General features: G+C 42.3%; 1 protein-coding gene across 8 annotated transcripts in view; it reads right to left on the reverse strand.

Moving 5' to 3' along the window:
* Positions 1–14,501, reverse strand: part of KCNT2 (potassium sodium-activated channel subfamily T member 2) — a 274,796-nt gene that overhangs the window by 14,598 nt on the left and 245,697 nt on the right. For all 8 annotated transcript variants that reach the window (XM_077332711.1, XM_077332710.1, XM_077332706.1 and 5 more), the window contains 2 exons: positions 9,203–9,286; positions 6,788–6,916 (listed from right to left, as the gene is read on the reverse strand). In XM_077332711.1, the coding sequence (XP_077188826.1) occupies positions 6,788–6,916; positions 9,203–9,286 (213 nt within the window). The remainder of the gene's footprint in view (positions 1–6,787; positions 6,917–9,202; positions 9,287–14,501) is intronic.

The following is a 14,501-nucleotide window of genomic DNA, read 5'->3' on the forward strand; positions in this document are numbered from 1 at the left end:
ACGGCAACTTACCTGCAAAACAGATCACCTACTAAAGGTGCCAGCAGTATATCACTGGAATTGTAGTATGGGCACAAACCCAGCTTGACACATCTAAAAGCATTTGGATCAAAGGCCTACACTTATAGAAGAAGGTATTTTTGTAGGCTATATACTGGAATGCAAAGGGCACAGAGTCCTCAACCAAAAAATAGAAACCGTCAAGATCTGCCATGTGGTCAACATTGATGAAAGGGAGAGATATAGAAAAAGTAGACAACAATGAATCTATAACAAAAGTGAAAAATGAAGAACAGCAAATAGAAGCAGTGCATTGGAGCACTATCAACAACATACACGACATACCTGCAGAACCTAAAGAACCAGAAGGGGCTGCAGAACCAAATGTCAGACAATCAACCAGATCAAACAAAGGGGTGCCACCAAGACCTCCTTATCTACCAATGGCATAAGCTATATTTGGGCCTTCCACATGAGAAGACATAGCAAGAATGCCTGCCAAGGAAGTGGAGAAATGGAGAAATACTGTAGAAGAAGAGATTGAATCTCTGATCAAGAACCAAACATGAGCACTTACAGAAATGCCTCCAGGGGAAAGGGCAGTAGGATCCAAGAGGCTCTTCAAAACCAAACAAGATGCAGAAAAGGAACTGCAAAAATAAGAAGCCAGATAGCTTGCTAAAGGATACTCTCAAAAGTATGATTATGATGAAACCTTCAAACCAGCTGGCACGCATATTTATGGTACGAAAAAGAGAAAGCAAATAAACAATTTTTACATCATGTTATAAGATTTGTTCTACTTAAAGTTTGGAATAAGTATAAAAGAAAATCATATTCTAAAATTCCTTTATGGTTGTCACCACAGGAAGCTCTGTTCAGAGGGCAAGCAACATAAGAAACTAAATGGTTAAATTATAAGGATATAATTGAGACTTTTACCCAAGAAGGGATAATGCAGTTTAGAATCAAATCTCATGAGAAATTAGTGCAAGAATATAAATATGTAGACTGGTGGCTATATAGACAGATTAAGGACAGATATGAAAGGGATAGGAAGCTATGGGGATTTGAAGTAGAAAAATCACAATTACAGTTATATTTATGTAAAGATGAAAATCATTTAATCAAGAAGATGTATGAATTATGTTTGTTACTGTATACGGAGGATGAGGTGGTCAAAGATTTTATGATTGTTTGGGCAAGGAATCTTGGTCATAGCATTCCATTGGAAAACTGGCAAAAATGTGGAGTAAAGATCTGAAATTTACGAATAGTTATTATATTAAGGAAAACTATTACAAAATGTATTATTATTGGTACATGACTCCACACAAATTATCCAAAATGAATAAAAGCCTATCGGACAAATGTTGGAAATATGGGGAAGTGAGAGGGACAATGTTTCATATGTGGTGGACCTGCAAAAGAGCAAGACACTTTTGGCAGGATATCCACAAAGAAATCTCAAAAATCTTTAAGGACTCCATAGCTCTAAATCCTGAAGCTTATCTTTTAGGGTTTCTGGTAAATGAAAAAGATAAAAAATATGAAGAGTTATTTAGATATTTGACAACGGCGGCAAGGATAGTCTGGGCAAAAAAATTGAAGTTAAAAGAGATATATGATTGGCAGTTGAAAACATTGGAAATCGCTCAGATGGCAAAATTGACAACTTATGTCGAAGATAAACAAATAGCGGACTTTAAGACAAAATGGAACTTATGGATAGAGTATATTAGAAAAAAGTATAGTTGTGGATTTATGACTATTGGTTATGATTTATAAGGGGAAATGAGAATGGATTGAAATTTTGAACAGGAGAATTAATGGGTTTTTTTGTATATTCTTCAACAAATACAGTTGGAAGTTATTATTTGTAAATGTAATATAATCTATTAACATGTAATTTTGGAGATGGCTAAATGTATTTTTTTGTAATGGATTAAATAAAATTTGAAATTATAAAAAAAAAAACAAGCCAGTGGTGAGACATACTTCAAATAAGAATTCTCTTGAGCACAGCAGCAGCAAGGAAGATGCGTGTGGAGCATGTGCACCTAAAGACTGCTTTTCTACATAGAGAAATAAAGGAAAATGCTAACATGGAACAGCCACGAGAATTTGAACAATCCAAGGACAAGAAAAATTGTGTCTGAACTGCAAAACAACATATAAGGACTGAAACAGGCTGCAAGATGTTGGAATACAAATTGAAGGAGGATTACAGCAAGGCAAGACAGAATGAGATAGAGAGACAATAAATGGAATTAAATTCTGATTTATGTGGATGACCTGTTTTTATGCTATAAAGGAGAAATGGGATAAAATAGTTCACCATCTGAATGAAGAAGTAAAAGAATTAGGAAACGTTAACTAGTATCTTGGAATACAAGTAGAACAAGAGGAAGATGGAAGCTATCTTCTCAATCAGAAGCAGAAAATTCTAGAATTTCTGGACTACATGAATATGAAAAGAATTAAGTCAGCAAGCACTCATATGGAAGCAAGTGAACTGAACCAGTAAGGAAGTAGTGGACGTAGTAGTGGAAGTAGCCCATCAACAAGCAATACAGAGATGCAACTGGAAGACTGCTGTACATAAGCACACTGATGCATCCAAATTTCACAGTAGCTAAGGGTATGTTATGCAGAAAGATGGAAACACCACACAAAGGGAACTGAAATGCAGTCAAAAGACTTGCAAAGTACCTGCATGGCACTACACATCTGAAGCTAAAGTTAATAACCAGTGACAATCACAGATTAGTGGGATACATGGATGCAGACTGGGTAGGAAATACAACAAACAGAAAGTCGACTAGTGGACAGTTTTTTAATATTAAATGTTATTAATACTTATTCTTCAAAGATCACGGAGCAGTCAGCTAGACAAGCAGGAAATAAGAAGCTGTAATTGTGTCCTCAACTGAAGTTGCATCTGCAGCAGAAGCGTGAATACAATGGAAATGGATACTGCAATTAATGCAAGATTTGGGATAGAGGAACCCAAGCCAGTGCAACTCTTGGAAAACAACCAAGGATGCATGAAACTTCCACAGATGGAGAAGATCAACTCATGGTTGTGAAACATCACCTAGTAAGAAACATGCAAGAAGAATGATTTGTTGAGTTGGAATACTGTCCTACAGATGAAATGATAGCAAATATACTCATCAAACTACTTTCTTGAGAAAAGTTGTTGTTGTTGTTTTTATATTTGTATTTCTTACCCACCAGTCTCAGCATGCGAGCTCATTTCCACATATTAGATGAGAATCCACTTGTCGCTAGAATTTATTTTCTATACAGAGAGGAAAAAAACCAGCCCTGCAAGCTGTTTTCAGGGCAAAAAGCAAGTAGCATTCACAGGAAAAAAACATCAAGCTCTACAAAACCATCACAGAGCTCAATAATCTCAGCAGAACCACAAGCCAAGCAGAACCGAAATCAAACTAGATAATATCTTTAACCGCTCCTGAGGAGCGGATAAAATAAAGCCCTATAAGGGCTATCGGGGAGGAGTTAGGGCGGGCTCTGTCAGTGATAAAAACTCGGAGGGGCGAATCAGGAGCCACTCAAGGGCCAAGCGGCCAAGCAAAGCGCGCCTCCCCAGTGGCCGCTGGCCCCGGCCTCGCCCGCCAGGGGACTTGCCGTGCCGAAGGACAAACTGCCATCGCCCACGGTGAGTCCTCCTGCCTTCCCATTGCCCTGGGGGAAGGAGCTGGGACGCGGCATCCCTGCTCCTTTCCCACCCACTACCAAACACACTACACGACCGCAAAGCGCTAACTGCCGCCCTCCGTCCACACACCCCTTCCCGCACCCCCGCCGATACCCTCCCTTCAAACAACCCCCCCACACACACTTACGCACCCGCATGCTGCCCGCTAACCCCCAACCCCCCACCCACCCCGCCACCGCTTCCCACGCTTCCAGCACACACACACACACACTCACTGGCGCCCACACCGTCCGCTCACCCTCCTACCCTCTCCAGACCCCTTCCCACCCCGCCAACGCTTCCCACACTTCCACCACCCACCCACACAATCACCTGCCCCGCCGCCGACCGATCACCCCCCCAACCCCCCCAGACCCCTTCCCACCCCGACACGAAGCCCAAACAACCAGCCGCCGCCTATCGTCCAGCCCCCATTCCTGCCCTTCCCCACTACCCCTTTCCTACCCCATCCAGCCACGCCGACATGATGATCGCCTTACCCCGGTCCTCGCCGGCCCTGGCCCTTCCTTCCCATTCTCTCTAGGCCAGCCCCAGCTGCCACGCTCTGCCCGGCTGCTCCGCCAGCCCTTGAATGAACCAGGCATGCGCGGAGTCACGCGCATGCCTGATTGCCGGCCCCAACGAGCTGCCGCGACCCAAGCACCCCGCCCGCAAACTGCTGCACGCACGCCCGGATTCCCGAGCATGCGTCCTTCGCCTCCCCGTTGTTCGCCCCACCCCCAGCCCACGCTGCGCCACTTCCTCGCTTACACCTAATGCCTGCTGCCCAATACTACGCCGCCTCCTCCCTCCAGTGCCCTCCAAAGCCCATTCTCCCTACGCCCAACCTCTGCCCATTTTTTACAAATGGGCTTTATCCCTAGTCTGCATAATCTTATCTAGGGGTGGGGGTGGGGGCAAAACCAGTTCTAATATTCAGAATGTCCAGCTGTAGTCTAAGAGAAAAAGCAGCGCCAATCAATCTAACTCAAGCTTTCTCTGGAGATCATCCATGAGGGTGACCAGGGCCATTTCCACCCCATAGCGAGATTGGAATTCCCACTGGAATGCATAATACTGGACAGAAGTTTCCCCACCAAGTTAAACATCTAAACAGGCCTGCTCAAGGCTGCTTCCAGGTTTTAGTGGGTCTTGAGCAGAGTCAATTGCCCTTCTTGCACTAACAGACTCCAACTTATAGCATTATTCCCACCCATGCATTTGCATGCCCTACACCTGTACAATACCTCCCATTTTGTGCACTCACAGTTCCTTTCCCAATGATGTCAAGTAGTACATGACTAGGAATGCTGCTGCTGTTATGGTGGCCAAATGGACCACCACTATGTAACACTTGCACCATCTTCCCCAGAAGCACTGAGAAGCTTGATGTAGTGATTAAGAGCAGCAACCTCAAATCTGGAGAACCAGGTTTGATTCCCCTCTTCTCCACATGCAAGCAGCTGGGAGACCTTGGGCCAATCACAGTTTTCAGAGTTCTCTCAGCCTCACCTACCTCATGTGGTGTCGGTGGTGGGGAGAGGAGGGGTAAACAATTCTAAGCCACTTTGAGACTCCTTCAGGTAGTAAAAAGCAGGGTACAAAAACCCTGCTCTTCTTCTACACATGGCTAAGTTATGCACAGGTGGAAAATTGCTCCTAAGTGGATGGGCAAAATTCTCATTGACAGCAAGGTATCTGGACAAGGAATTGAAGGCTGTGGACCCTGCTAAAAAAACCCAGGGTCCTAAAAGCTGTCCTACCTCAAGGTTTGCTGACACCAGACCTGGATCTGCATCCATCTGTTTTCTATATTATGATAAGTTGGCAACTGCATTCAGGTAACAGAGTGGAACAAAGGATTTTAAACTTCTCACAAAGTGAACAAATGTATGGAGTGGCTTTATGTGATGGAACAATGGGAGGAGACTTCAGAGGCTGGAAATAATTGGTGCTTAATGTATGAATTACCTTCAGAGAAAGGCAAGCAAAACTGTTACTGTGATTAATCACAGATAGTCCATTAAATGGTTCAAAATTGAGAAAGGAGTTCGGCAAGGCTGTATACTGTCACCTTGCCTATTTAACTTGTATGCGGAGCACATCATGAGAAATGCGGAATTAGAGGAGTCACAAATTGGGATCAAGATTGCAGGGAGAAATATCAACAACCTCAGATATGCAGATGATACCACTCTAATGGCAGAAAGTGAAGAGGAACTAAAGAGCCTGTTGATGCGGGTGAAGGAGGAGAGTGCAAAAGTTGGCTTGAAACTCAACATCAAGAAAACAAAGATCATGGCATCCGGCCCTCTCAATTCCTGGCAAATAGATGGGGAAGAAATGGAGATAGTGACAGATTTTATTTTCCTGGGCTCCAATATCACTGCAGATGGGGACTGCAGCAAAGAAATTAAAAGACGCTTGCTCCTGGGGAGGAAAGCTATGGCAAATCTAGACACCGTCCTAAAAAGCAGAGACGTCACCCTGCCAACAAAAGTGCGTTTAGTCAAGGCTATGGTCTTCCCAGTTGCAATGTATGGCTGCGAAAGTTGGACCATAAGGAAGGCCGAGCGTCAAAGAATTGAGGCTTTTGAACTCTGGTGCTGGAGAAGACTCTTGCGAGTCCCTTGGACTGCAAGGCGAACAAACCGGTCAGTCCTAGAGGAGATCAGTCCTGACTGCTCTTTAGAAGGCCAGATCCTGAAGATGAAACTCAAATACTTTGGCCACCTCATGAGAAGGAAAGACTCCCTGGAGAAGAGCCTAATGCTGGGAGCGATCGAGGGCAAAAGAAGAAGGGGGCGACAGAGAATGAGGTGGCTGGATGGAGTCACTGAAGCAGTAGGTGCAAACTTAAATGGACTCCGGGGAATGGTAGAGGACAGGAAGGCCTGGAGGATCATTGTCCATGGGGTCGCGATGGGTCGGACACGACTTCGCACCTAACAACAACAAGTCCATTAAAACTTTTATCTGCATTCTCTCTCTCTCTCTCTCTCTCTCTCTCTCTCTCTCTCTCTCTCTCTCTCTAGATCTAGATAGATATTAACCCATCCATACCTCAGATGTGGTTAGTTTCTGTGATTCAGTTCTATAAATTCCAATAGGAACATCTCCTGTAGAAGAACAAAGCTTTTGATAAAGCCTGGCATATGTTCTGATCCACAAATCATCTTCTGTAATTTTCATCTAAGCAGCAAAAACAAAAAACAACAGAGCATTAATTTTCTGATTAACTTTACTTATTCAGATACTTAAAACTGAATTTACCCCTGAAATTACTGCAGCAAACATGAAATGGATCTCATGGCCATTGCTCTTTTTAAAACATTAATATTCCATGGTTGCTTAGTCCTCACAGAGTATAAGGATTTTGCTTTTTCTAATAGTCATAGAATTTCAAGCAAAACAAAAAGGCTGCTGGGATTTCCAATCTGTCCTACAGAACCTGAAGAATCCATAGAAGAATTCCTGGCACTTATGCATCTGCAAGTTAAAAGCAGATTAAGTACAAACAGACACATTACTGCAACAGACGCTTTTTAAGATGTGTCAATGTGTGAAACAATATAATTGTGTCCGTATGTGATACCCGTATGTGATACCATTTTATGCTTACTAGTTTTTAAATGGACACTGCTTAACTACCTTTTGTACAGATGCATCTCAGAATCTTCTAGTGATGCTCTGAGATCAGCTGCTAGGTCTGCTAATTTTGATAAAATGCCATTACACCCTAGCTATCCATTGTTACCTTTCCAGGTGTGAATGTATGGCATATTATGTAGACACCAAAGACTGTACCTCCCTAACTATGCTTTGGTCACTCACATTTAATCTCAATTCTTCTTACTTCTCAAAAATAATAATTCCCCCTTATGGCAGAATGGTACTCATAATATATTCATATCTGAATGAGCCAGAGAGAACAGAGTTTTATGGAGAGCAGTTGGTCAAGGTAAGTCAGTCTGGGGAGGAAGACAGTTTTAATTAAAGGCTTTAATTATACAGCAAGTTCCTTTAGCTAGGGGTTAGCAAGTGAGGCTGTTTTGATTCATTAACTATGAAGCAGCATAGATTCAAGTGGGTAGCCATGTATCTCAGGAAGTGTGTGTGCATATGAAACCTCATGCCTTGAATAAAACTTTGTGTGGTCTTAAAGATGCCACTGGACTCTAAATTAGTTATGAAGCAGCATGACAACATTGATTGGGACTGCAGTTCCCTTAGCTCTTAGGATGTTTATCTGTTCTCTATGGCTAAATCTGTTAATTTAATACTTACAATTTTGAAACCTCAGTTTTGGGTGTCTAATACACAGCATGCGGAAGCCTGAGACCTTTTTGCCAAACTACTAAGGACATAAATATCCTGAAGCCCTTTAAATTTTTAATTTCTGGGGAAACTACTAGTGTGGGGTATATCTAAGCAGCAAGGGTAGGGGGGAAACCACTAGTTTCTTAAATGGGGTAACATTTTTCTAGAGGACTTGTAGGATTTAAATTACTTGTTTCCTACCGGCGATTTTTTGAACCCATACAAGATAAATTTTGTTGAATTTTTCCTTGAATTTGTGGATGCAATATTACTGGAAAACATTTACTGGACTAGAACTTCCGACACTGGGATATCTAAATGAATTGTACATCCTCTTACTTCAACTAATTTCTCTCTCTATGTGAGTTTGGATAAAACAATACCTTGTCTGAGGTAGTATACCTCTACATTTTACCTTGCGCTGAATTTATTCTCATCAAAGATTGCTTAAAGTCAAATCCATAACATTAGCCTGGTGTGATGCAAGGACTGCACTGCTGGGATTGGACATGGAAAGATCAAATTAACCACAAATTTCAGTATATGGCCTTGGGCCCATGAGCTGGATACCACTCACAGGTGGCTCTTTGAGTCAATATGTGATCGAACCATTACCAGGGGGGTCGGGGGGAGTAGGGAACATGTTTTCAGTTTGTAGGCAGCAGAATTATTTCACACTTGGATCCTATGCCTGAGGATACATTTCAAAATGCAGAAGTATTTATTGCTAGATGATATTGACCATTAAGGGTATTGATCTGTGCAGCACAGTACAATTTCAGTTCCTGGGCCACTGTGTGAGAGGGAACCCTCAAACAATATAGAATTGGGCCACCTTTAGCCTGAGGTCATACGCTCATTCTCTCTGCCTAACACAGCTTATGTTATTGCTTTGCAGATGACTGAGCGAGAACTGTACAATAATGCATTGCAAGGTTCTTCCCCCTCAAACCTCATCAAACCCATGCTTTGCCGTTAAGTGAATGTAGCGAAGCTCCCCATCTACGTTTGATAAACCCTCTGCTGATGTCAAAGCAAACAGATGGTCTTGCTTGGAGACAGAAAAAAAAATCAATACAAGGAAAGAACAGTTGTTTGTTTTTAATGTAAGGTACAGATCTTAACCACGTGGGATTAAAAACAACAACAACAACTTACAGAACAAAGAAACCCAGATCCTGGTGTGGTATCAAGTCCTAGCAGAAGTCTTGCAATAGAGATCATGTAATCTTTCACAAATGACTGCAAAATTATAAAGAAAAAAATGGTTTAGCATACTTGCATACATACTGTGAATAATTAAAATTTCCTAACAATATGTTGTAACATTTGACAGAGGAATGGTATGCAGAGGAGTATAAAATATGTCAGCCTTGAGCCAGCTGCTGGGATTGAACTCCCAACCTCATGGGCAGACAGCTTCAGGCAGCATGTCGCTGCCTTACCACTCTGCACCACAAGAGGCAGAGGAGTATACTTTACATCTATTGCTTGAGGGCTGCAAACAGAGATGCTGCTGAACTACACTACTTTCGAGCTTCAAGTCAAACATTTTCACACTCATTATGGCAGGAAGAATTATGAGAAGAGCCAACATGTAGAGCTCCTGGGGTAGAGCTCTTCTGTTCATAGCTAAAAGTGAAATTACCTCCAGCCCATTTTTACATCTCCACGGAATATACTAGTGATCAAGGACACTTCTGATGGTTCTAGAGATGCCAGCCTTCAGGAAGGATGTGGGGATCCCTTGGAATTACAACTCATCTCCAGACAACAGCGATCAGTTCCTCTGGGGAAAATGCATGCTTTGTAGGGTGGATTGTATGCCATTGTAGCCCACTGAGGTGGTGGTGATGACAGAGCCCTCGGGGCATTAAGGCCAACTCTGCACCTGGTGGCCTTTCTCCTTCCAGTCTCTTGGCACCATAACTGGCTTGCTCACCCAGCAAGTGCTGGTATTGGCCCTGAGTGGGGCATATTCTACCAATACGAAAAAGGCAGTCTGGTTTTGTCAGCAATTGCTGGGCAGATCCCTCAGACTGCCTTTTCCCTATTGGCAGAATACCTCCACTCAAGGCCAATCATCTCCTGCTTTAATAAGTGAGTTGGCAGAGGCTACAGTACGCATTTATTTTATGGAAAGATGTTTATCTGTTTGATGCTTTGAGCATTATGGCAAGGCAGGATATGAATAAATAATAATGTATTACTGAATGGTTAACTGACTGTATAATGAGTGGTGGAATATAGACTCCAAGTGCTACACAACCACAGTGAAAATTGTTTGTAATTTAATGTAACTGTATTGGCATAATTTCAGGTCAGTAGCTGCTTTGGTCTGCAGTAGAACAGTCTGACTCTCAGATGTTTATATCCTGCCAATTTTCCTGATATATTTAATTCAATTTCTAATCCACCACTCCCAGCAATGCTGGCTTATGGCCACTTATAACCGTTTAAAATTACAATATTAAAACCTTAAGAACACAACCCAACACAATAAAATACATCCCAGCATCATCACACACAGCATTAATAACAATCTGCAACCGGCTCGAAATTCTCTCTAGCAGCAGAGGGATATTTTGTTTTAGAGGTTTAGAGGAGGGACCAAAATGACACTGAGTCACTATCCTGGCCTCAACCAAATGTCTGGTGGAAGAGCTCTGTCTTATACACCCTGAGGAACTGGGCCAGCTCTGTTAGGGCCGTGAGATGCCATTGGACAAATTTCGCTTAAAGACTGGTATGAAGTATTATTCTCTAAGGCATTAGTGCTGAAAAATGCAGCATAAGAAAAATTTAACTTATCATGTGAATCAAAGCCACCCTGTGTCCCTGGTCTGTGATCCACCTAAGTTATGTTTGCTTCCAAGAATGAGGCAACTCATCCTTGCAACCAATACATGCAACGTGTTGTACTAAAATATGATGGGAAAGGACAGCTCCATGGGCTGTAACATATAGACCACCTCTCAGATACTATCAATTTAAGTTACTGATGAGTTTCTCAGTTTTTCCTTAGAGACAAGATCTATCTTCAAAGCCAGCTAAGAAACCTTGGAAAGCATATGAACACATTTCAGCTTCTCACAGATGAAGTGCGATGTACAAAACCTGATCATCATTTTTTTGTTGTTGCTAAAGGCAGAAAACAGCAGAAGTCAAGCAGTTGGCACGACAGAGTTCTTAAAAACCTCACAGCTCCCTAAATCACCTCTCAGCAGCGGGATATTCATTAACTCTGCACTCAACAGTGGCGATAAATATGTGTCTTACAGTTCTTTTTATTGTATGCCCAGCTTGTCTTTTCCCTGGTTCTAAATCCCTTAAAAATATTCCCCCGGTTGCTTGATTCAATTATTGGGACCAGTTAATATGCCTAAGGGAGCTGGCTGCTTGTTGGCTGTTTTGACCACCAGAAACCCTAAACAAGCAACAAAGTTAGAAAGAATAAGAGATTTTAAAATCCCTTGTAGGATTTTAAAACAAAAAATTGCCTATCCTCTTAGAGGTACCACAGAATTTCCCCCACCCTCATGATTGTATTTAGCTTGAATGGAAACCACTTGTGGAATAGAAGGGATGGAAACAGTTACAAGGGGATGAGTTGTATTTCTAAATCTCTTTTGGAATTTACTGTATAGGAAGTGGAGGGAGAATGGTTTTTCACAGAGGGAAGGCTTTTCCTTTCTGAGAACAAGAAAGATTGGAATTATCATATATACTTGCATATAAGCCGACCCGCTTATAAGACGAGGCACCTAATTACACCACAAAATGCTGGAAAAACTTATTGACTCAAATATAAGCAGAGGGTGGTGTTTGTATAGTGGCTTTTTCGCCTTTCCTCCCCTTCCCCCTATTTTGGGCAGGATTTTTTTCCCTTTTCTTCCCACCCTCCTCCCTCTCCCTCTCCCTCCTCTTTCCCTCTGACGCCTCTTGCCTTTATTCCTTCCTCTAGGGGCGTTTCCTCCTTCTGCTCTCTGCTCTCCCTCTGAGACAGAGACTTCAGAGCTTCCTGCAGAGCTTCCTGCAACACGTGCTAGCTTCATGCTATCCTCATTAAGGCAGGGAGGGGGAGAGGCGGAGACTGCTCTTTCGCTCCCAGGCTTGCTGCGGCTCTGCTGTTCCTGCCTTTGCTTCTTTAGGCAAGTATATTTGTCTCCCACCCCCACCCTCCAGTCTCGTCTGGAAACTGTTTTTTAATACTCGCATGTAAGTCGAGGGGGATTTTTTCAGCTTAAAAAAAGGGCTGAAAAACTCAGCTTATATGCGAGTATATATGGTAGATTAATAGAAAGGTTTTCTATCGTCCCCTTTGCTTCTTGAATCTCATGTCTATTTGCATATTTTGAGTATTCAGGAGAGAGGGATCCATATCACTTTATAAACAAATACATATACATTATCTCCTTCAAGTTTTAGCTAACAGAAGCAGCCCACAAATTGGCCTTGATATCCCATCCTATGGATACAAAAGACACTGAAGAGTCCAGATACCATCTATTATACTTCTCTGTTTACTGCACTTTTAATCCATCTTTCCTTCAAGGAACTTAGGACACAGTACAGGGTTTTCTCTCTTCCTCATTTTGGACAGGATAATATCTAAATTCCACACCTGGAAGGGCAACTTCCCTGTGTCCCACTCCTAAAGCAGTCCCAAATATCCCCCTGTAATGTTGCTCCTAGGGGAGTGGAGACCACCATGAGCAACAAGAGGGAGCAGTTGGGGGGCTATCACAAGGTAGAGTAACTCCCCACCCCATGCACAAATAGATTTTTGTGAGGCAGGTTTGGCTGAAAGCAAATAACTGGTCCAGGGTCATCAGAAGAAAGCAGGGATTTGAACTTGGGTTTCTTCAGGCATAAGCCAAGTCTTTTAACATATTGTTACACTATACGTTCCTGCCATCTCCTCTTACAATAACTGTGATGTACCAGTGTGAGAGGACAGAAACACTGAGATGGAGAGGCTGGGTGGTGGTACAAAATTCCCTAAACCCAGTTGCTAGAAGTAGGGATGGAAGGCTATAGAAAATTTTCTCACTTTGTTTTGCTCTCTCATGACATGATGCCTGTAATATTGGGCCTTAGCAACAACTAGAAGACTCGCTAGAAATGGACAACTTCTCATTTTATATTTTACCTCACTTGATTAACAACTGCTGTTCTGTAGCAAGGAAGCAATTGCTAAGGTTTCAAGTCACACAAATGGTTAAATACAGCAATTAAAATCCAACAAATTCCTAGAAAGGCTTTCTTTCCTCTTTTCAGTTAAGGGATGGTGAGCACTTTCCCCTGTGTGTTTCTATGTTTAAGCACACAGGGGAGGGGAGTGGGAATCTTTTTTTCAGGGACCCATGGTGATTTAGGATGCTTTGGGCTGATCCTGCATCAGCAGGGGGTTGGACTGGATGGTCTGTATGGCCCCTTCCAACTCTATGAAAACAAGTTGTCTGTTGGTGAGTGACAGTCTCAGCCACAGATTGTGGACTGAGCAACGAGGTTGTAGTTTGTGGAAGGCTGATCTGAAACCCTGCTATGGTTTCTTTTATGGAAAACGAGGACATGGTATGATTTCAAGTAATGTTTTTAAAATGTGCAATTCTTAATCAATACTGAATGGCAATGGAAGGCATATGTGTATGTATGGGTAGATACGACTGGTGGGAAAGGAGGGTGTGGCAAAGAAACAAAGTGGGCTAGGATGCATGGTGACTGATGAAGCACCAATTAAGATAGTTTGTAGATCCAGGCAGCAGCTGTTTCAGGTGTCATAACTTACACCCAACAAAACAGTTGAACAGGTAGAAGATTATAAATGGCCAGGCAACACAAACTCACAGATGTCTGTAGGATTCAGGATGATTACCGTACTATAACACTGGATTGCTGACTGAAGGAAAAGGGGGTTGTTATGTATTTCCAAAAATCCCCAGATCACCATAAGCTCTGAACATTCTTGCTGGAGAAGATTTTAGATAATAAATGGATGGGGTGATTCGGAAAGAATGATAAATATCTAAGAAATACCTTCCATCAGGGAATAAACTGCCTTGTGAGAGAAAGCAATTATCTTAATCATGAATTAGAGTTCTGTTTTGTGAGGAAAATGCTGGGTTAAACCAGCAGCAGATAACTCATAAGAGTTCATGCTGTTCTGGTAAACAAATCCTTTTAAAACCAAGGATGAGACGTATGAAAGGAGACCAATGGAGGGAAGAAAATATCAATGGTGAGACTATGCATCCCAGAAGCAGGATCAACTGTGGAAATGACATACTGCACCACTATGCAATCTTATCCATGTGAAGAGCTGAGCTATGTAACTGAGACCACATCCATCATGGAGTCCCCCTGAATTCAGAAGATACCCTGAAGAAGACTACCATTGTTCAAACTACCATTATTAAGCTCTGAAGGAAGAGATAATTGGTATCAATTTACACAG

This window comes from Paroedura picta, chromosome 4 (assembly GCF_049243985.1).
Source record: "Paroedura picta isolate Pp20150507F chromosome 4, Ppicta_v3.0, whole genome shotgun sequence".
Taxonomy (NCBI): domain Eukaryota; kingdom Metazoa; phylum Chordata; class Lepidosauria; order Squamata; family Gekkonidae; genus Paroedura; species Paroedura picta.